This window comes from Melospiza georgiana, chromosome W, assembly GCF_028018845.1.
Source record: "Melospiza georgiana isolate bMelGeo1 chromosome W, bMelGeo1.pri, whole genome shotgun sequence".
NCBI lineage: Eukaryota > Metazoa > Chordata > Aves > Passeriformes > Passerellidae > Melospiza > Melospiza georgiana.
In genome coordinates this window covers 9,721,624-9,745,854 of record NC_080464.1, presented here as the reverse complement: position 1 = coordinate 9,745,854, position 24,231 = coordinate 9,721,624, and the positions used below count along the sequence as shown (strand labels likewise).

The window sequence follows — 24,231 nt, the reverse complement described above, 5'->3', positions numbered from 1 at the left end:
CTCCAGAGGAGCATCCCAAACTATACGAGCTGTGTTCAGATACTTTCTTTGTGACAAAAGGCTGATGATAGCCCTCCATTTGAGGGAGGGATGTGATTCAAATGTACAGAATCGTGAAGCTTGCAGGCAAGATGAATAAAAACAGGTCTTCAGCAAAGCTTGCAGCGGTAGTGTTGTCCACAAAAATCAGATTCGTTACCTGGCGTGCAACAAGCCAATAATTACACACTCGAGGGAGACATGGATTATTTATTTCAGAGTTGCATGAGCCTGGGTGCTCAGTGGTATTCCACAAATCAAACACATCGACTATTAAAACTTTTTACTATTTATACATTTTAGCAAACAAAGGAATTAGTGTTCATTGGCTACAAGTTACATAGTTATCTTATTAATTTTCTATCTTCTATTGATTAATGATTCCTTTGCTTCTAATGCTAATTATTTTGAATGCTCAGTCTTTCTCTTGAGTCAGTGGGTTTCTTGGGTCAGTGGCTTGTGAGTATGTGGTTGTGATCTCCCCCTGCCAGAATTACCTTTTACCCAGTTGGAGCTGATTCAGCACAGTTGCTGAGTTTGTTTTATTAGTTTCTCTATCTTGGGAGATCTGCCAAATGTCCTTGTGGCCTGTAAATTCTGCATTCTTTGTGTCCACTATTAGTGGTGCATCTTTCTTGCCAAGCTTTGTTAACCTCCCCCTAAGTCTGAGATCTTTGAAACACGTGGAGCCCTAAACCTTAACAAGGCAATTCTACCAAGAAGTAGTTTGTCTTTGTAACACCTGGACATCACTTAGAGCTCGTTAGCTACTCTGTTTCATGGATTAAATCTCCCTTCTTGTTGATAAGGCTTAAAAGTATATAAAGATCAAAGAACATCCCTTCTTAAGAGAATTTTATGTATTCCACATTTTGCAACAGTAGAACAAGAGGCACTTTTTGAAACTAAGATGCTAAAGAAAATAGCTAAAAGTAGTTCTTTAAACAGTGAACAGTTAAATTCTGGTGTAGTCTGCCACAAGGTGGTGGAGACAGGTTCAAAAAGTGGTTAGATGAATTTTTGGGCAGGAGGTCCATAAATGTCTGCTAAAGGGAATGGGTAGGCATGTAGCCTTTAATTTACTGCTGTAACAGTTTAAGATGCTGAAGAATTATGAGAACAGGCTCAGAAAAGAGCCAGGTTCTTCTGCTTTCCTTGAGTAGCATGTCCTTTTGCCACCTTTAGAAATGGAATGCTAGGCTGGATGTACCACTCCTGGTAGAGTAGGGTATTTTTTATTAATTTCTTTATTACTACTTTTTCCTTGCATAATTTGCATTTATCTAAATTGGTCATAATTCAACCTAACTATGCCTTGCACTTTGCACTCTCTTCTAGGCTTGGATCAGAGTGCTGCTCTCCTGTGAGTAGTCATCAAAATTGGCTGAAGTATTAAGATGAATCGAGTCCTGTCCTACTTGTGTCATATTTTCTCTGCTTACCCTTTGAAATATATAGGGCCACTACTGGAATAGCTTAGTGAAATTCTTTTTGATACTCCTGGCAAATCCCTGACACGGCAAAACAATAGCTAGAAAGAGGAGGCTAGTTTAAACCTTCCAGACTTAGTATGCAGCTGTGGTGTATGTTGTGGGGTTTTTTTGTGTCTTTTTAATTTTTTAAAAAATAGATGCTAAGCTGTAATAGTCATTGTAATAAAGGGTTCTTTAAGTATATTCCTTTGTGGTTTATATTTTTAAAAGCTACTTTTCACTGGGGTAGCAGATCAAACACTCAGAGCTTCTAGAGAAGCTGGATGATTACACATCTATAAGGGAACTGGTTAAAACCAAGTATAGTATCTCGAAATTTCCAATTAGTTAGGTCTGAGCTTAGAGTCCTTTGGAAGTGGGAAAAGAATGATTTATATTTTTTTTCCCCTCTGAGTATGTCAAAATAGTGTGAGAGTTCAAATACACAGAAAAACTGAAATGTATGGGACTTACAAATTCTTTCCTGCTGCAAGACTTAAATTATTCAAATGTGCATTTGAAGCAGAAAGGGAAATCTTGGTTAAAAAAAACAAACAAAACACCAGGGAATACAGAAAATGATACATAGATCAATCTTAAGGGACATAATACTGCAAAATTGGACACCTCATCACAAAAGGAGTATTGTAAAGCTGAAAAATTGGATAAAAAGCCTTGAGAATATTTAGAGGGCCTAGAAGAAGAGGCAATTTACCTTGGTGATAAATGAGACTGTACTGAAGTATTGTCCTGGGTTAACTGATGCTTGTATCCCTAATTGTTTGTTCTGTTTATGCTGAATAATAAGTTTTTCACCTTTAAGACTTGTTCCAGAGAGTGAAGGGGGGAGAGAAGATGCATGCAGTTTGTTTTTAGACACTGCACTCACTCCTCCACATTCCTGCTCCTGGACTGTGTTGTTTGTGGATGGACAGACAGCAGGACAGAGCTCTCCTTTGTTTTAGTTAGTTTAGCTAGTGGAGGCAAAGAAGTTCCCTGGACTGTGTTTGTTTTGGTTTTTTTTTTCCCTTTTCTTTGGATCTGTTTAAATCTGCTCTGGACTGAACACCCAGAAGAGCACTGGCAGCTTGCACCTGTGGCCCGCTGGGCCTGGGCTGAGACATTTCCAGCACCCGAGGGACTGATAAGAGACTGAGTGAGCCAAGCTGCAACCCAGGGAGGGGACTTTTCTGAGTTTGTCATCTCTTTTGGAGCAGCAAGAGGTTTTTTTGTTTAATATTGTTTAGGTTTCCAGGTGCGAGCTGCAAGTGCTCTTCTGGGTATTCAGTCCAGAGCAGGTTTAAACAGGTCCAAAGAAAAGGGGAGAAAAAAACCCCACAGTCCAGGGAACTTCTTTGCCTCTGCTAGCTAAAACTAACTAAAACAACGGAGAGGTCTGTCCATCCATAGACAACAACAGTCCAGGAGGAGGAATGTGGAGGAGTGCAGTGTCTGAAAACTAACTGCGCCTCTTCTCTCCCCCCTTCACTCTCTGGAACAAGTCTTAAAAGTGCAAAACTTATTATTCAGCATAAACAGAACTGATTATTGGGGATAAAAGCATCATATAGTCAACCCAGGACAAGTGTGTGTTTTATAAGACTGACAATCAAAGGAGTACTCTGGGGCAATGAAAGGTAAAAAATTTGAAGCTAAACAGGAAATACGTATATCTCAGTGAGCTCTATAGATGAGGAAAAGAAATGGTGTGTGGATAAGCAGTGATAGTGATACTTGGTTGCCCACACCTTTCAACACTGAATTTAATGTTCAAGTATTACACCATCAATTGCTAGTATTTAAAATGGGATCCTTAAAGCAAAAGAGATTATCTTCTTTGATTTGGTCTTTTTCAATTTCTTGCAAATGCCTCTGAAGCATCTAATGTTGGCCTTGCTCAAATATTGAAGTCTTTTTATAACACTCAGAGTGACTGCTATTCCCTGTTTCAGAAACCTAGTGTGAGAGTTTGTTAAAACAGAGGCCATGCAAACCTCCTGTTTAATCTCTGGAGTTACTTCATGTACTGCATTAGGGGACTAACATGTTTCACTTTGAGGCTTGTGAACAGTTCAGAACATGCGAAAAAGGGAGTGTAAGACTGCCTATTTGGCTTTGCCACCAAAATAAATTATCTAAGTTAAAAGTACGTGCCCAGATTTGCATTTCCAGCAAAGCAGTCAATGCTACAATGGCTGCTGAAGGCTGGGACTGGAGTCCTCCATACATACTCCTGTAACTCCCCTGACATCAGCTGGAGTACTTACAGTACTCTGTGTGAGCTGCTGCAACTTGTTAACCTGAAAGAAGACTAGTTCAGCAAAAAAGAAAACAAAAGCCACCCCTAAATGGGTCTGTTTTTACTTTGTTATTGTGAAAAGCGCCAATCACAACTTTTTAAAATTTTAAAAGTTTAATATTACCAGGTGGAACGTGCCTGGGCTCGTCTGACCCTTGCTGCTGGGCCAAAGGTGGCAGCGGTGGTGTTTCACCTCAGAGACACCTTTGGCTGGCTGGATGTTGCAGCCAGGCACTGGAACAAGTCCAGGCTTGTAGAAACTCAGTTTACCTCTGGTAGAAAGGCTTTTAGGCGACAGCGAAGACAAAAAGGAGAGGATTCTGACGGAGGGTTTATATCCAGAGTTTTATTCCATGGTCACGGACATCTGAATCTTGGTAACAGCTCCAACAGAATGCTGACCGCATGGTCCGGTCTCCTTTTAAGCCCAGGGACAGGGGCAGGGGAAGGCACAAGTGAGCACCAACCAGGTGCGAGGAGGAGGGTCTCAGGGGACAAATGACACTTGGCTACGCCAATGACCCCAGGCCTGAGGGGCATCTTTCGAACTTGACCAACCACAGACGGCCTTGCTGGAATGTTAAGATTGACTGACAGAACCCAGCAAGGGGGCGAGGGAGAGGGGGAAGGGAGAGGTTGGCATACCTGAGGGAGGAACTGGGAAAGGATATTGCTTCACACCGCAACAAGGGAGTAATAAATTCTTTTTCTCTGAAAGATTTACGTGTCCTGTGGCTGCTATCTCAGTGCGACTACCTCATTCTTCTCTTAAAAAAAATATCTTACATAGCATAGTTTCTATTTTAACATTATGTTATAACCTAAAACTATTTAACATACTACTTAAGAAAATTAATACAGCATAACTTTCTAACATAACACATATAATATTCATTTTAATATTTGTGAAAAGCCAATAATAAAAAATGCATTTTTCACAGTTATCTAGCTGAGTCTGTGGTAAAGTATTAGCACAGATGCAGAGGTGGTGGTGCCACAGGGTAGAAAAGGAGGGCTGTGCTTCCTGTGTCAGGAAGCTGTTGGGTTGGCTTGCCTCCCTATGAAACTGTACCCTGAGTGTCCTAGTCAGTGTTTAATTTGAAAATTTCTATGATTCGCTTATTTAGGATAGATTATTTTGAATGGCTTGCATAAAGTTCCCAGTGTAAATCTTGAGACATTGGTAATTGGAACTTATGTCTCCCAGATCCGAGAAAACTACATTTCTTGCTTCACCTGTGTTTTGAGGTGCTCTCAGAAGCTGGTTTATGGAGGTATAATTTAGTTGAAACTGAAATTTCATCCCTACTAAATGTTCTGTTTTGCAGAAGTTGAAAAGTTGATTTAAACTTTCTTGTAGAATATAATATAGTGTCTGTTGACTTGGTTCTCAGTGAAGCTGCAGATGTGACAAGGTATAAATTAGCCGTAAATACTGTAGCCTGAAGTATCCCAAATCAACCATGCTGTTTTTCTGATGGGAAACTTCAGTAACATTAAGTTGGTGTATTCTGAAAAGAAGTGAGGAATGTACCTGTACAGGATGTAGAGACATGTAAGCTGCCTTGAGAGCTCAAATTGAGTAGACTGAATCTAGTGTTAAGTTTTAGCTAAAACAAGTTTTTTTCAGCTGACTGAACTAATTTATACAGCTTGGAAATAAGGGAACTTTCTGGAGTTTGTTCCGTGGAAATAAGATTTTTTTTTTTTTTTGTTTTTTACTTCAGTGCCATACTTCTATCCATAAGACCATTATGTACTTGAACAATTTCTAACAGCTGTCTGCCTGAAATAATGTGGCTGGTTTGGGGCTTATATTTTAATACATAAAACTAGTCTAATAGAAGCTCCAAAACCAAGAATTTTTTTCTAAATGGCTATAATTTTTCTTTTAAATTATTTGAAGTGCAAGTTGTAGTGAGTGTTAAACATAGCCCAACTTTCAGCATATCTTCTAATATTTCATTTCATATAAACAACCTGGTCAGGTAATTGATACTGAAAGGCTATCAAAATTGAAAACGGACAGTTCTATTACCCATGTATCTGCAAACTAAGATTTTAACTATCCTTTAATAAATATTGAAAGACTTGATGATTTTGAGCACTGCCAGTTGAGAAGATTAATTATCTGTAAGCCACTGAACTCTAGATTGAAAGATGGAAATAAGCTTATTATCAGATTTATAAGTGAATTTTAAATTGGTGTACCAAAAATTGGTAGTTACTTAAAGCATGACAAACAAGTAGAAAAGGCTTGTGAAATGGCTGGCTCTTGAAAGACTTCTGTCAAGCTGTCATGACTAAATGACATTTCAAACACAATTTTGCTTGCTAAATTAATTTGGAGACGGGCAGAATGTGCATATCACTTGTGGAAAATTTTAATAAATTAATAGATCCAGCCAGCCTAGGTGCAAAGCTAGACTAGAGTTAACTTGTTTTTTTTTCTTGGATTTAGCCAGGAAAGACTTGAGGAAAAATTAAATGTCTAATCCAACAGTAACCTTAGTCTGTGCTAACTGCTGAAGAGTCTGCAGCAAACTTGCATTTGAATTTTATTGATGAAGTACCTAACCTTTATGCAGACTTATCTGACTTATTTTAGGATGCAGGGTCCTATGGCATTTGGTAATAAAAAGTCTGAAGCAAGGTATTTGTTTCATGTGAAACCTCAGTGCTAATGTGTCTGTTTTGGTTTGTGTTTTTAGGGATCAGACGGGAATCTCTTTAATTTATTGCTTGCTGAGTGTTCTGTCTGGTGAAAGTCATGTCATCCATATTGCCATTCACTCCACCAGTTGTGAAGAGACTTCTGGGGTGGAAAAAATCTGCTGGTGGCTCTGGAGGGGCGGCTGGTAGTGAGCAGAATGGTCAGGATGAAAAGTGGTGTGAAAAAGCCGTGAAAAGCTTGGTCAAGAAGCTAAAGAAAACAGGACAGCTGGATGAACTTGAGAAGGCAATTACCACTCAGAATTGCAGTACAAAATGTGTGACAATTCCAAGGTAAGTGCTGTTATGTTTAAAATTGTTACAACCACTATGGAAATAAGTAAATGGATGTTTAGGCTAGCTGAATAAATTACTAAAAAATCAGTTGCATGCTTTGATTCCTTACAAATTCTTTAAAACCTATTTTGGTTTTTAATAGTGCTTGCTCATAACTGAATCACATGCTTTGTAAAGTTACAATTTCTAATATCTTTGTTTCAATTTTCATTGCTGTTTAGATTCAAATTCTGTGTATTCTGGTGGCACCTAGCGCAGTTCTTAGTTTGCAGCACTGCCTTATGGTTTTATTTAATAACCCTGTCTATAGTCTGAGGAGCATACTTGGACTTTCATTTTAAAAATAAGACTAGTTTTTCCTTGGTCAACACTTCAGTCATCTATTTATTTTCTATTGTGTCTGGTAGTTTCAGTTAAATTGTACAAGCTGTATCCATTCTCCCTTTTGAAGTTTTGTCTTTGGAGGCACACTGTCTGAAGACTATGTTAATTCTTTGTTATTGGTTATTGTAAATGCTTTTTTATTGAATAACTTGAAATATTTCTAGAACTGTTCTTCCACTCTTGATATGTATATACATTTAGGTAAATAACTTGCATTCTACTGCTTTGTCTTTCTCAACTTAATTCATAGCAACTGCTGTGCGAGGGGCAAGGGTTATGTTTGTAAGTATAATGTGGTCTGTTTTCCATTCATGTTGTACAGAAATACCGCTAAGGTGCCTGTGCAAGCTCATTGTGTGCAACACAAGTATCAAATCACTTCACAGGTGTGGTTTTCTATGAAAAAGAGGATCTGGTGACATGGGAATATTTTGGGCGTTTAGTGCCTTGACACTTAAAATAATTTCTAGGGGAGAGAAACTGCATCTGGTTTATGACCCTAATTTCTGTATTAACATGTTCATCCCAACTACTTTTAAACTTTTATTAATCATAGCACAAACTAGGTTTGACTGGTGTCACTGACGATTTCCATATATCAAATGTATATAGCTCCTATAATGGTTCAAGTGTTCTTATAGATTTGACACAGCTGTTTGGGAAAATCATGAGTATGCTCTGAATAAATGACTACTTTAATTGTATTTTCTCTTTTCTATCCACCTTTTGTTTCTAATGCTGCCCTCTGCTTGTATTTTCTTCCCTAGAGCAGTTCCAAAATTATCTGGGTTTCCCTTCTGCTTTCTTCCTTTTGCTGGCTGGAAAACAATCGGAAATAAAATATTAGCTCTTTCTTGTCTTGGTGTATATCAGTAGACTAAGATTGGAACCTGTAGGGGTATGTATTTCTTGAGTTGACATAAGATGACTATGTATTTAGCAAGTCTTTACCATGATAAAGACAAAATGCTTTAATTGCAAGGTGTTTCATATAACAAGCTAAATATCCCATATAGAGATTCACTTGATATAAAATGTGTATCTATCTTCTAGAGCTCTCCTGCAAAGGTACTGGGGCAGTAAATATTCATATTTCAAAAGAACAGTTGTCTAATTTTTCTAGAGGATTTAAACAGTATGCTAATATACAATTATTTTCCTAGTCTACATTTGGTATGTCCTGCTTGCATGACCTTTTGTGTGACATACTAAAGAATTCTTTAAAACGAAATACAAAGCTCTATGATACTCTGTATAGCCTCCATGTTATGACCAGTAGTTCTTGCTGGGCTGTGATATACTGTTCTCCTCTATCCTCCAGTAAGCTGTAAAAAGTACTGGACCTCGGTTTTATTTTTCTTAACTACCTTAGGAGTAAGCTAGTAGCTAGAGAGCTCTTGAAGTGATGTTGGCAATTGTACAAGGTTTAATTTTAAACTAAGAAATGGCTTTAGTATTAAGGAGTGAGATTATTTCAGGCTTGCCAGAATTATTGAGTTTCATAGTTAGGTTTTGGATTGTTGATATTATTTCACTTTGATAGCAGGAGTCTGGGTTCCCAGGAAATAAAAAATGTCAACTCAGTACTATAATGACTTCTGGAGATTCTTGTTCTTGGATTTAGTAAGTTAATGACACTGCTGATTGAAATCAGATTAATGAATGTCTTAACGATCTGCAGATCAGCCGGGATAAATAATAAAATGCTGAATTTGGACCTTTTTTCCTTCCTAGTCAACAGAAAGTTTGAGGTGCCAAGATGCTGTGATGTAGTTCTGATGTGGCAGCTGGGCTAGCTTTTCAAACCTTGTTTTGCTTGGGGAGGGTTTTTGTGTTTGATTTTGTGTGGGTTTTTTAAACTTCCTTTAGATTTACATACTAATACTCAGTGTAGATATTGACAAATGTGAGATGTTTCTGTTTCCCACTGTTGCATTATTTCCTCAACAGAAGTTTCATTTGTGATTTCACAAATTTCTGGTCCCCTTGGAGATTTCCAGAGAGTTTGATACAGTACTTTAGTATACTTTTTCATCATAGAAACCTAAAGCAACTAAACACCTACAAGCTTTTCTCAAAACTGAAAGCAGCTTGAACAAAGGTTGTATTAAATCGCCTCTTCAGAAATCTGCATATTATATATTACTGTGTCATTGATAACCCTGTTGAATTAGGATTGCTCTGTTCCTATGCTGTTTGTCAAGATGACTACATATTGAGTGAGGCTGTTACTGTGTGTGCTGTGCAAAGGCTACTCATGATGTAATTAACAGAACTTCTTATGCAGACTAATAGAGGTTCTGAGAAAGCAGAAGCCAACAGATGGAGTGGGTGTTGGCATTGCACAGCAGGGATGCTTAACTCTTCATAAGTGGGTCAGTAATCTAGAGCAGAGGCTGAACAGAGGTCCTTTTGACACTAGCCCTCTAAGTAATTTGTAGTTATCTTGCTGAATCCTCCCAGCAAGCCAGTGGGATTTTAATCACATAATCCCTGAGTATCTTGAAACTAAATGTTGGCATGTGAATCCACCATTTATATGAGTCTTTTAATGGAGCAGTTTCTTCCTTATTATCATGGATTGCTCTGTTGAAATAGAATCACAGAATCATAGAATAGTTTGAGTTGGAAGGGACCTTAAAGATCACATAGTTTGAACCTCCGTGCCATAGGCAGGGATACCTTCCACTAACTAAGCAAGGTTGCTCAAAGCCCTGTCCATAAATACTTTGCAATTAGTGGTAGCTAAAATCCAAGCCTTTAACAAACCAAACCATGCCACATAGTCAATAGTCAAATGGCATATTCATAGTTTATCTTCATTATTTAAAAAGTTCTTTCAGTGATGACAGTATACAGTATTGGAATCCAAAGCAGAGAAACAACTAGTTTCATCATCTCAGTATTTTGGTGTGATCAGCTGTGTGGCTTTTCTGTCATTAAAAGAGTATAGATATGCTTCATGCCTTCTTCTTGCTTCTTTTAAATAGACTTGCCAAATGCTTTTGTAAAATGCCTGATAATGTACAACTAATAAGAGTTTAGTTGGGGCAGGTTTGGGATAATGTTGGCCTGGAATGTTGTAGCTACTATGTTTTTAAAACTGAAATAAAGCTAGTTGAAGGGAAGCATTGAGTTTAGACTTCTTCATGATGTCCTGTGTTCCTCTAGAGCATATGTCTGAAAGCTAGTGCAGAACTGACTGTGTCCTTCCTGAGCTGTAACTGAGTACATCCATACCATAGGTTGAGTTCTGCTTCCATGCAAACATTTGTAAAATGTGATGACTGTATTAGGGATTTATTTTGTATGAAGTATTACTACTAAAACTGCAGAATCTGGTGGAAGATCATCAAACATGTGAAAGCAAGACCATTTTACATGGTCAAATTTCTCTAAGGAAATTATGAATTTCTCTAATATACTAATGTTATTCCTTTGCTTGCTAGTCCTGCAGCCCTTTTTTACATTTCCTGTAGTGAGTTGGCACTAAGGATAAGATAAGCAGCCTAGGCATAGCTTATGGTACATGTTAAAATTGTTTCCTGAAGGCTCACTCTCTTTATTAGTTAATATGAGCCTCCATACATGGAACTTTAGTGCTGATCACAGTGTCTGCAAAGGAGTTAGCAGCAGAAGTAAACTAGGCAAAGATGGGATAACTGACTTGGAACTGCTGTTTCAGAACAAAAAAAATATTTTATAATTATGACATTTTGAGGCCTTTTCTTCTCATAACTGAATAAAAATAATTTCTAATTTAGGTCTAAAGGGCACAGTTTTTCTTGAATATAACCTGTGCTACTTGTTAGCATGTTTTCTTTAATTCCTTGGGAATATTTGTCAGGAAAGTGATCACATAGCTGCATGCAATAACCTAGTTTTAGGGATACTTTTGATCACCAGTAGGGCAGAGATGTCAAGCTAATGTGGCTTTTAGAATAAATTGTTTTCAAACTTTAACATCTTTCCCCAAAATAGGTTGCTTTAGAGTATAGCAATACAGGTTAAATCTATTGGAAATGGGTGTTTTCAACAATTACGCTTGGGGGGAAGGAAAAGTTCCTCTGGAAACTGTTTTAGGAGAGTTCCCAATATCTGCTGCTAAGCTATGAGTGCATTAGGTAAGGGGACAACAGCAGGCAGTTGGATTGACACAGTAGATCCTAAAATAACATTGCTATCCAGACAGAGGTGAAGTCTGTTTTCCCAGAAGCAGAACTTGGCACTGCTAGTTTGTAGCAGAGCTGGGATAATTCACTATTGAAGTTGGGGATGGACATTGATTCTTAATCATAGCTCACAAGTTGAGAGTTGCTATATATAAAGAACATTCTCATGGCATATACCATATCTCAGTCTGGATGCATTCACTTAGCTGTAAATTGGTTCTATGAATTTTTGAAGACTATAGTTGAACATCTTAAGCTTTCTAAAATAAGTATAGTTATTTAAACAGTGCATCAGAATATACTATTTTTATTGCTGAGGTTACAGGAAGAATGTGCTTGTAAATTGTTTGTTTATAAACTGACTCCCTTTTCTTATGACGGGATTATTGAGGGTGAAGCAGAGCTCCCTGTGATTTTTCTCTTGTTGGAATTTCAATTAAAATAATGCTTTAGAAGAAAGCCAGAGAGATCTTTCCTGGAAATATGGCAAGAGATAGTTGATATTTTGGGGAGTGTTGGCCAAATAAGCTTAAAAATCCCCTTATCATCATGATAGCTGGTACTGTGAAGACTTTGGCTGTGTTAACTGGAAAGGTATAGCAGGAAGATCAAATTGTCCTTCCTTTTCTCAGTTCTGTAATTATGGTGGGAGTTGAACATTGTCTCTATGTTCTTTGTAAAAGACTAAAGAAAGTTCTTGGTGCTTTCTAAGTGCATTGCACCAGGCTCTGGTGTCCACAGGGCAGTAAGGACAGAGTGATGGTGTGCTTTGCAGTAGCTTCCTGTTGCGTGTGACATTTCTTCATCTTGGAGTTGGCCCTATGTGTATGTACTTCTCTGGCAGCTTACTGTGTGACTTCCTCTTAGTAAATTGTCCCGGCCTCCTGCTGAGAGCAGGCTGCACAGGCCGGATAGCTCAGTCCTCTTGCGGCGACAGACTGCCCGAAACCCAAGCAGCTCTCAGCCGCTGGCAACCTTTAGCAAGCATAAGGAATATCAGCTCTTTAGTGATTATCAGCTCTTTGAGTTCAGCTCTTTTGCTTGCTAAGGCGCTGCAGGCCAGCCGGCAGATGCAGAGAGAGGAGAAGGCTGCTCTGGAGTTCCGCAGCGATGTCTTTATTGGGGGTCTATGAAGGGTTTCAGCGACGGCTCTTCTAACCAGAATGGGCTAAAGCCGCCCATTATAATAGGGTATGGAGTGATCCAAAATTGTCCAATAGCAGGGGTTAAGGGAAAGTGACCTATGGGGTTACAGAGAGATAAGCAGGGGTCTGAAAGGTGGAAGACAGGGGCTTCTTTGCTATTTCACCGTGACTTGGCATTTTCTTATCTTTAAGCCTCTTCCCTCCACGGAGTCCTAGCAGGCCCAGTGCCTTCTACAGTAAACGGTGTTGTGCAGCCTGAATTTCCAGCCTAGGAAACAGCCAGGCAGCTGCTTGTCTGGTGAATAGAGTCCACCTGCATTGCCTGAACATAAAATGTAAGGTGATCCTGTGAGACAAGCAGTCTGTTGTTTCTAAAAGTGGTAAGTGTGAAGCCGTTGACTTTAGGAGTGTTTTCTGACATTTTGTAGTGTCTTTTAATCTGTGTTAAGCATTTCTTTCAATAATTTTACAATGACCACTTTCAACTGTTCCATGTTCTGTAGTGCTGTATTGTGCAGTCTTGATTAGTGTGTAGAGAGAATGAGAGTGCTCTGAAAGATTCTAATAATTTCCTTGGAGCCTTTTGCAGAGCTGGAGTGGCAGAAGCTGGCACCTGGTTTTCCAAGACGATCTTGCACCCAAATATAAATGGTTCCAGCTCTTCTTAGTTCCTAAATTTTCAGGATTATGTGGTTATAGACGCAAGGATGCTGTCCCTAATTACATATGTGTAAAATGACATGTTCAAACTCTAGGTTGCAGAACACTTTTAGATGCTGTATGGACATACAATGGGAAATAAAAATTCATGTCAGGTTTGACTTCAAGTCTCTATGAAACCTAATTTCTAAGCTTGATGTTAGCAATCAATAAGACAGTGTTGTGAGATTCTGCTTGATTGAATGGGGCTTTGAGTAACCTGGTCTAGTGGAAGGTGTCCCTGCCCATGGTGGGGGGGGGGGGTCGGGCTAGATGGTCTTAAGGTCCTTTTCAACCCAAATCATTTTGATATCTGTATACAGAAGAACGTATGTGCATCAGTAGGGCACTGCCCAGACACTGTGTATTACAGCAGTTAGGACCTTGCAAATCAGTCATTCTTTAGAAGATGAATTTGAAGATTTAAGTTTTCTAGCCTTCTAACAGTGTTGATTGAAGTTAAGAATAGCGATTGTGTTCAAGTGTAATTGAGTTTTAATTATAAATACTAAAATATAGCTGATAACTTGGTTTGTTGCACAGCTGGTGATGAGGACTGAATTGCTATAACTAAGGTTAAGCCTTAGTGTAGACATAGTTCAGGTTAGAGCATCTTATAATGATGTCATCCTGAAAAAAGAAGTCTTAGAGTATTAAAGATACTTAGGGCTACCAGTCTGAAGCTTGCGCAATTCAGGAAGCCATGTAACTTAGCCACATAACTTGTTAGAGTTGGTGTGTCAAGCAGAAAGTATCGGCATGTCTTTTGAGGTAGGTCAACATGTAAAAATATAAATGTACAAGATACTTAGCCAGTAGCAAAATGCTGTATAGTTCAAAGGAGCTTGTCTCTCAAGTTGGGGGGGAAAAAACATTGAATTTTGGGGACTATATTGTATACTAACTGAAGCACTGGATAAAGGCTCAGGGGATGTGGATTCTGGCCTTGGCTCTGCTGCTTTTTCTCAGGTAACCTTACAAGTTTTTAGTTTGCTGTCATTTTTCAGTCTATAAATTTAGATGATTTTTTGTAAGGTGCAGGATAATGCAATTTCTTCACCTCAGTAGTATAAGCTGTATTATTTGTTTAGGGAGTAAGTTTAAGGTATTGTTCTCATTGTAGTATCAGTGATGTGGAAAGCAAGTTTATAGGTGAAAAAATGTTGGAATTTGTGCAAGTTCAAGTTACTGTTGCTCCTCATTAGGATTATCTTAATAGTAAGCAGGAAAAATCGGATTCAAAATTAAGTGTTAAAGCTTGCTTGATTTTTATTGTTTGTCAGGTTAACAACTGGTGCTAGGACTGCTGAGTTTTAAGCAAATGAAAAACAGCTACTTTTAATTACTTTAGTGACTTACCTGCTCAGTAAATCCTGGCATAAAGCTCTAACTAGTTAGAATAATATCTGTATCTGGCCCTTCATGCTGCCATTAAGAAGACATATTAGTCACTCAAGAAAAATGTTGACTGTGCTTTGTTGTCAATACTGAGCCCCAAATTATCTCATAAATAGTACTTATTTTCCCTCCGGTAATGGAATCAAGGCTTTAGTTAGCTTCAGTCAATTCTAAACTATTCCCTGGTTTACTGTGATAATTTGCCTTTATATCAGGCCAACTATTCAATGTAATGAAGATTCCTCTCCTCATTATATTTTTCTTCTGTAGAAGTTAGCTAATTTAGTTTTCTTGGTACTGTACCAAAACACGAGTGCTGTTTTTACTGGTGGGAATGTTTTATGACAACCAGAGCAATTTTACAGAAAAAAACCCCTTCCTGGTTGTGTTGCTCAGGCAGTTAGCTTACAAAGAATGTTTACGATAAACAACATACTGCAGTTCTTTTGCTTCTGCAACTTTTAACACAAATAGCTAGTTAATAGGCTCCCTACTGATTTAATCCTGCTTCAAATCTATACCTGCTGATTTAATAAAAGTAACTTCCCATGTCTTGTTTACTTTTTGTTTAATTACTCTGAGTTGCAGTGCTGATTGGTGGAAAACTAAAATTTACTGTATAAAATGCTGTAGTCTCATAATGAACAACTTTCTTTGGCTTCTGTCATGCTGTATTATTTGAAGCTGATCAGCAGGATACAACAGAACAATTGAGAGCTGGAGTAAGTTCGCATCTTGCTGCATATGCTTAAAAATTGGCAGAAGAACAATGAGGTTGGGAAAATCATCTTGAACAAATGCTGCACAATAATCTGACTTGAGCATTTGTTCAGAAAAGATTCCCCAAATTGTGGCTTTTTATTCTGAAATGTACAAGCAAATTTTAGTAGGTCAGTGAATTGCAGAATTAGGACGTGACAATGAAGATTGTAAAGCAAGTATGTTTTATTCCAGCTGGGACACATGGGGGATATTTCCACCATACATGCGTACCTGGTCAAGACAGGTTTCAGGTTTAAGTACACATTGATCCCGCAAGCCCGCACCTCCCTGTCCACCCATTCCCCGCCCACTCTCTGCCTCCTTGCACTTCATATTATACTTAGTCTTCTGTGGTGCCATGCCTTCTGGGGGTCGTGGGCAGGGGTCTTTCAATGAAGTAAGAAGTCTTCCTCAGGTGTTTGCTACTTGACCTTCGTTTCTGGGCATGCGCTGTGGAGGTTTGGCCAACTCCTAGGTCAATGTGTCCTGGCCAAAACCAGGAGCCTGGTTCCTGCTGGTTTGGGTTCTGCTTTATGGGTTTGAACAATACCTAAGTCTCGCTTTACTGAGCTTAGACAATATACATTTTATTTTTATGGCTTTTACCTATTTAAATAAATCATGCGGGACTCCATTTTCTTCGTTGTGGAAAAAGCCGAGTTTATTAAAAACCACACACTTTTATAGACAGTTACAATACAGGTGTACCTGATTGTTCCTCAATCAATATCCCTCACACCATTGGCTAATTAGACACACCACCCTTCTTGCACCTCTTTACATGTAAGCAACATGTTCAAAACACCAGCTGCAAAAATTGTTTTAATTCTTTCTCTGAGCTTTCCCAAAACTTCCCAGGACAATGCCTGGGAAAAATTATCTGACTCTCTTCTCTGACCAGTTGCCAGTAACCACATTTACCTAGCAACTAAATTCCTATGTGTTCTGTTACAAATTGTTTCTACCTAACAAGTTACATTCCTGCTACAAGCTGTGTTCTGTACTTTTTCAAACTTGCAAAATAAGCTATATTTTTCTGTTTCCCTCTACCTGTCTAAATATGTTATGTTTTTAAAACTCTGAATTTTCATAAACATAAATGTCTCCCATATCAATCCCCCCCTTTTTCTTTTAAGTAATGCAAATTCTTTTGCTTCTTAAAGTACTTAGCATATTTTCTATGATTTTTTTTGACTAGTTGATTTGATAATATAATAGACATTGTGGCCATCCTTTTTGACAGTTTTAAATTCTAAAAAATCATAACCAAAGACAAAGCAAAACTTAATCCAGCTAGAATTAGCAAAACTACTATAGGATGACACAATCAGTTTAGAAACCGTGTTGCAGTAGGGGACCATCTAAAGAGTACATCCCACCAGTGGTGAGATGTATCTTCCTTTATCCTTCTAAAGACTCTTTATTGTCTCTGTGTCATGGTGTATTGTTATCAAGGTCTTCCTCCCTATGTTTTTATTTTCTTTAAGAATTTCTTGAAGGTCTTTGTGTTTTAATAACTGCTTGACCAAAGTAAGATTCATCCCTATGGGCACAGGTGATATGTCTTGCACAGTAGTCAACTTTGCCTTTATATGTTGATGTGATATAACAGGTGCCTGATAGGAAAAAATCACATCCTTCAATTTCGATAAAGTTATAAATACACAAATTAGATTGTGTGTCATTCACAGGGAGTCTATCCACCACTATAGTGGAGCATGCTGTTCTGAGACATACACAACCCTGACCTATATACACAAGCGGAGTTGTCTGGTTGATTGAGTGCATTTCAGTGACAAATGCTTTGTTTTGTGTCTAGGCAAATATCTTGGTCATCATTTTCATTTTCCTTACATATGAACCCTAGTTGTTTTCTCATGGCACATGACTATATTAATAGTCCGCTACTTCTCTTCAGTTTCTCGTGCCCATGTTCTGTGTTCAGAAGGATGTAGCACAGCTCCTTCGTGGTTTCATCTTAAGGCGACTATTGGGTGAATCATACTCACTGTTGCATTGTGTATAGTTAAAACAAAAGCAGTCACTACACTTGTTACAGGGTCATAGGTGAAATTGACTAAAACCCACCAGGACCGGAGTTCTCTCTAAGTCAGAAGCATTGTCCCAGATGATGTTGTGAATCTTAGTGGGGAAGGTACCTTCTCAACCTTCCCTAATAATTGAGGCAGCCACTGATTGCATCCACAATTGCACTTGTATGAAACCAAGGGCTAAAGAGATATTTGCAATAGCTGTTCCCAGAGTGTTGGTTATCAATTCGTGATCTCATTCTTTTATGTTTTCCTACTCTGTTAATATCTTGGACAATTTCTACTGGCTAGTACCTAATGCTAATAAAGATGATTGTAAGGGTTGTTGCAATTTAACTATATCATTACTGTTTGCAGTCAATTTATTCATTAATAGCTCTGAATCTATTGTGTTCAAGACCCCCAGTCCTGTCTCAATATTCCTGTAAGATCTCTTTTCTGTTTGATTGTATAAGGTGCACACTTTTGCAACCAAGTGGTCCATTCCATAAGAGAAGTTTTGAGGAATGGAGTATACTCTGACCAAATAGCAGAAGCCTTTACTTGCATTGCCATCTCTACTCACTTTAGGGACTACTCTGGATTGAGCAATAGCCTTTGGATCCCTGTCTTTTTAGTAGCATAAGGTCCTATTTTGGTGATTAAAGGTTGAATTGTTTCTTTTGGGGTTTGAATTAGTGTGGCCTGGGTGACTATGGTTTCTCTTGGTGTCAGGGTTTGTGGAGTTGTTCTAGTTTCTCTATTTGATGTAATACAAATTACTACAGTCCTGGATTCAGAACAGTTGGTTAAGCATTTGTCACAGCATTGAGTACCAATTTGAATGGGTTTTATGGGTCCTCGGTGTATTCCATCCTGAACAAACTTTACCTTACATCCTGGGACATTTCTCCATCCAAATAGTTGAATTTGTGATTTGTAACACCTGCCACAGAGACTCACAAGAGTTAAAGTCATAAGCTTTCCCATGACAAACATACATGGCAGTTACATTATACACAGGTGGTCTTGCATTGACATCTGTGACAGCCATGGCTATGATCATGACAGGCATAGCTTTCCAGGTTGTACTTCCTAGATTCTCCATGGTGATTGTGAAGCCTTTTTGATCCTAGTGTGATGTATCCATGCAGCTTGCTCTCTGATCTTGATTGCGGTGAAGGAGGTGAGGAGCACTTGAAATGAGCCTTCCCACTGTGGTTCCAAAGTCTTTTCTGCAAGAGACTTTACATAGACATAATCTCCAGGTTGCACATAATGTACTGGCTCATCTAATTCCCTACACCAGGTTCCCAATACATGTTTCTTAATATTATTTAGTTGTTTCCCCAGGGCTATCATATATTCTGTTATGGTTTCTTTACTAGTGCTGATGTTTCTTTCTGCATCTCATAGGGTCGCTCATATAGGATCTTAAAGGGACTCAGTCCTTCCTTTGCCCTTGGCTTAGTTCATATGCATAAGAGAGCTAAAGGAAGAGACTGAGGCCAAGGCAGATTGACCTCTTGTCTTAATTTCACAATTTGCTGCTTGATCAGGTGGTTCATCTTTTCTACTTGTCCACTTGATTGGGGATGATATGGGGTATGTAATTGCCAATCTATACCCAGAGTGTTGCTAACCTGTTGTACCACCTTTGAAATAAAATGGGGTCCTCTGTCTGAGGAAATAACAGCTGGAACCCCAAATCCTGGTACTATTTGCTATTTCTTTGATTAATACCGTGACCATCTCCCAAGCTTTAGCGGTTCTAGTGGGAAAAGCCTCGGGCCATCCTGAAAAGCTATCAGTTAACACCAGTAAATAACAAAACCCTCTATTTTCTTGGGAGTTTCAAAAAATCAATTTGCTATTGTTGACCGGGTCCGTTTCCTCTCTCAATTTGGCCCATTTCTGGTTTTGGAGTGTTTTTAGGATTAGTCTAGAGGCAGAGATCACACTGTCGGGTTACCTGCCTTACTGTAGTGTATAAATTTCTAGCTATGATGTCCTGAGTCAAGTGCTTATACAGGGCCTCTGTTCCTCAATGCTGCTTCTTATGCTCTTCTCTTGCTATAGACCATATTAAATGGCTAGGTATGAGTACCCTTACTTCTGGAGTGTAGGCCTACCCTTCTTCATTGTATGTCCCCTCTAAATCTGTGATTAGCTTCAGATCCTCTTTGTAATAATTTGGCTTACCCTCAAGGGAAAATTTTCTGTCTGGAATGAAAGCTCTTTCCATTTTTATCTCTCTCCCTTACTGCTTCTTTTGCCTCTCTGTCCACCAGCTCGTTTCCTTTCTCTAATTCCGAGTTTGCTTTTTGATATGCTCTGATGTGCATGATTGCTATTTTCTTTGGGAGCTGTACTGCCTCTAACTTCAGAATTTCTTCTGCATGTCTAATGTTTTTCCCTTGGGAGTTCAATAGCCCCCTTTTCCTTCCAGATTGCTCCATGGGCATGCATGACTCCAAAAGCATACTTTGAATCCATACATATGTTCATGTTCTTACCTTGGGCCAATTCTAAGGCTCGGGTCCAGGCAATTATCTCTGCCTTTTGTGCAGAGGTATTAACAGGCAATGGCTCTGACTTTATTACCTCATGGCAAATGGTGATGGCATATCCTGCATGCCTTTTGCCATTTAGGATATAACTGCTTCCATCTGTGAACCAGTTCTCTGCATCTTCTATAGGAGTATCCTTCAGATCCAGGTGGCTTGAATATGTTGCTTTGATGGTTTTCAGGCAGTCATGGTGCACTGGTTCCCCTGTGTTTCCACTGAGGAAAGAAGCTGGATTGACAGTGTTATTGACCACAATCTCTATATCATCCTGTTCTACCATTATGGCTTGGTACTTCAGGAATCTCTGTGGAGAAAGCTAGTGCCCACCCTTCACTTCTAATACTGCAGACACTGTATGGGACACCAACACAGTCATTTTCTGTCCCAAGGTGAATTTTCATGCTTCCTGGTTGTTGAGCACCATGGCTGCTACCGCACACAAGTACCCTGGCCATCCTTTTGCAGTCGTGTCTAGTTACTTAGAAATGTAGGCGACTGCCCTACGGTATGGACCCAGATCTTGTGCCCGTATTCCTAGGGCAATTCCCTGTCTCTCATGAGAAAACAAAAAGAAAGGCTTATTCATGTCAGGGAGCCCCAGAGCTGGAGCTGACATCAGGGCCTTTTTCAATTGTTCGAAGGCCCGTGTGGCTTGTTTATCCCATTGAAGATGCTTCTACTTGGTGTTGATTAGTGCATACAGGGGCTTAACAAGTAGTCCATAATTATAGATCCAGAGGCAATACCACCTATAATAAAGCCTGTATTGGCCTTATCATAGGCAGAACATGAGCCCGGGATCTCTGTCCCCAGGGGGATAGAGTGCCAGATGCTAGCTCGCTCAGCCAAAGAGACTGCAGGTCAAACTTCCAACAAGCAGGGTGATACTCAGCTCTTATAGTGATTAGCCAGCTCATAAGATTTCAGCTTGCTGCTGGGTAAGTTTGCCCTTGGCTCGAGGCTCCAGCAGACAGAGAGAGAGGAGAAGGAAGAAGACGCCGGCTATTCCATGAAGATGGCTTTATTTGGGGAGTCCGTGAAGGGTCTCAGCTCTTCTTCTGAGTTAGTAGGGGTACAGTATGCTACTTTTATAGCCTTGGCCAGAATCCAAGCCCAACCAATGGCAAAGGGTTAGAGGGACCATAAGTGACCAATAGGTAAGGGTTACAAGCTTTTTCCTTAAAAGGGTATAAAGATAAGTTCTGAGTCGGGGGGTCAGGAACTTCTCTGCTGCTGTGTCAGCATTCCTATCACACCCGGTCATCTCGAGAAAAGTTTTCAGTTTTTTTACAGTCTGTGGCTTTGGTGTTTGGCATATAGCCTCCTTCCAGGCTTGTCCCAAGGTCCTTTGCCCAGCACTAATCTTATAGCCCACATAAATGACTTCTTGCCGCATTACCTGGACTTTCTTCTTAGACACTCTACTCTTGGAGCCCTGAGAAGTTTAAGAGACGTACTGTCCAAGCCATGTAAGCGTCTTCTGTCTGAGTGGCAATCAGGATGTCATCTACATATTGTAGCAATCTCCCCTTCTCGGGTGGGGTTTCCCAAGACTCAAGATCCTTGGCAAGTTGATTGCCAAATATGGTGGAGGAATTTTTGAATCCTTGAGGCAGTACAGCCCAGGTGAGTTGTTCTTTGTCTACTTTTAGGACTTTCCCGTTCAAAGGCAAATATCTCTTGAATGGCTTCATGGAGAGGAAGGCAAAAAAAAGCATCCTTCAAATCTAAAACAGTAAACCAAGTTATTTCTGGTGTTAATACTGTTAACAAAGTATATGGATTCGCTACTATGGGGTATAAATCCTCTACTATTTTATTGACAGCTTTTAATTCTTGGACCACTTTATACGTTCTATCAGGTTTCTAGACCAGTAATATGGGGATGTTGAAATCAGATTCACATTCTCTTAACAAGTCTCATTGCAAAAATCTTTCTATTACTGGCTGGATTTTTTCTCTATCTTTCTTTAAAGGATATTGTTTTATTCTTACTAGTCATTGTCCCTCTTTAAGCTTTACCTCTACCGGTGATGCACTTTTAGCTCTTCCTGGCTTCTCAGTGGCCCACACTCTAGAGTGCACTTGGGCTATGTCTTCACTGATTTCTCCTTCTATGGGAACATCAACTAAAAGTAAACTCATTATTTGAATGTATTGCTGAGCATCTACCTCCAGAGTAATCTCCCCTTTTTAAAATCTGATTATCGCATTTAATTGTTCAAGTAGATACCTTCCCAGGAGTGCCTGTGGTGAGTTAGGCCTGTACCACAATTTGTGTATGCCTATTTGCTTTCTCATTCTATATTTTAGTGGTTGACAAAAATAAGCTTTTTCAACTAGGCCAGTGGCTCTCTTAACCATTATATAATCTTCTCCCATAGGGGTTAGAGCTTTATTTAAGAGCAAATATGTTGCCCCCATATCAACTAGAGTTTTCACCTGGTTTTGCTCCTTTCCCTCCCCTAGCTCTATTATAACCAGCAGATCTGCTAGGGAAGATTCCCCTGGTTCCCATCAGTTTTCATTCCCATTTGCCACCACCTTTGCCCCTTTATTTCCTTTCCCCTAGTGCTCTGGATACTCATTTTTTCTGATGGCCTAATTTTTACAAATAGCACATTGGTCTTTCCCCAGGCGAGGAGGTGATGGCCCCTTTTTAGAACTTTTGTTCTCCTTTTTAGCTACTGCGATCACCTTTCCTTGTTTTCCTTTATTCCCTTCTTCACAGTTACTGAACACTCTCCACTCTCTCATGCAGTAACATTTCCAAGTTTCTTCCTTCCATGCATCTTAATTTCTGAAGTTTGTGTCTTATATCACTGGTAGATTGCCCTAAAAATGACGACACCAACTGTTGTATTCCTTTATCTGATTCTGGGTCTAAGGGTGCACTGTGACGCATTGTGTCTTTTAACCTATCTAGAAACTCAGATGGAGACTCAGAGGGACCTTGTTTGACAGCATACAAAGCTGACCAGTTAATGGATTTGGGGATGGCCTTTTCTATTCCCTTTGCAATCCACTCCTGATATTCTAGCAATTTTTGTCTTTTTGCTGCTCTATTCACATCTCACCTTGGATCCTGGAGGGGAAATAATTCATTCACATCCTTTCCTAGTGTTTTGTAGTGCTCCTCAGCCAAATCCCATTACCTTTAAGATCAGCTGTTTCTCTGTTTCTGTCATTGCATGTAATAGTAACTGTATATCATTCCAATCAGGGTTGTGTTGTTTTATTATTAACCGGAAATGTTCAGCTATACTTATAGGATCCTTTTGGTAGTCTTTTACATTCTTATTCCATATTTCCAAATAATTGCTATTGAAAGGAACCTTTAGTAATATCATTGTTCCATCTGGTCCCACTGCTTCTCAAAGGGGTGCTTGCAAAGCTGCTGGTTGTTCCCTAGTTCTTGTCCTTGTATGGAAGGATACTGGACTTCCCAGGGGTATTGATGCCCTCTCTGAGTTCCCACCCAACTCCAGTGATTGAGGAGGGGGTCTATATAGATCATCCAAATCAGAATCTTATTCCTTATATATCTTATCATTTCTAGTGCACTGCTGGCCAATACTACAGGCAGAACAGCATAGTTTTAATTTATGTGGGACCCCTCTGTTTTCCTTTTCCAATGCTAAAACTATAGGATCTTGCGGTGGGTTTATACCACAATCCCTTTGCCATTCTGGATGATTTTGCAAGGTGAAAAACATATCTGCATATGATGCCTCATCCCATTTTCCTTCCTGCCTCAAAAATAACATTACTATGATGCCTTATGAAGTCTGACCTAGAACAGAGACTAGGCAGAGTTAAAGAATAAAGTAGAAATTTATTAGAAGGCCTCAATGGATACAACTTGGGCAGCACAAGAGCCCAGTCAGGGCTACACCCAAGATGAACCCAAAATAGTCACAAAATGGGCAACCAGTCATGGGGTCTCACACTTTCATAAGTTCTGGTCCATTAGCATATTGGAGTTAATAGTCCAATTATAGCTTTAGGTTATGAATTCCCATCCTTGTTTCCCTCTCTTCAGTCCACCATTGTTTACGCTCTTGAGACTGAGATTTGGATCAGTTGTCCTTGGTCCGCAGCTAGAGAAGGAATTGTTTTGTCTACCTACTCTGTGAAGAGAGCTTACTATCCCCTAATATGAAGCTCAGAAGTACACACTAAAGCAGAACAGAATCTGAAAAATATAAAAGCTAAAACCTGAGGCATCAACTGCAATGTGGTATTATATTTT

At 39.3% G+C, this 24,231-nt stretch overlaps 1 protein-coding gene across 1 annotated transcript in view; it reads left to right on the top strand.

The window, feature by feature from the left end:
• Window positions 1-24,231, top strand: part of LOC131095403 (mothers against decapentaplegic homolog 2-like) — a 93,993-nt gene that overhangs the window by 6,783 nt on the left and 62,979 nt on the right. The window contains exon 2 of the mRNA XM_058043097.1: window positions 6,522-6,816. Coding sequence (XP_057899080.1) covers window positions 6,581-6,816 — 236 coding nt within the window. The 5' untranslated portion in view covers window positions 6,522-6,580. The remainder of the gene's footprint in view (window positions 1-6,521; window positions 6,817-24,231) is intronic.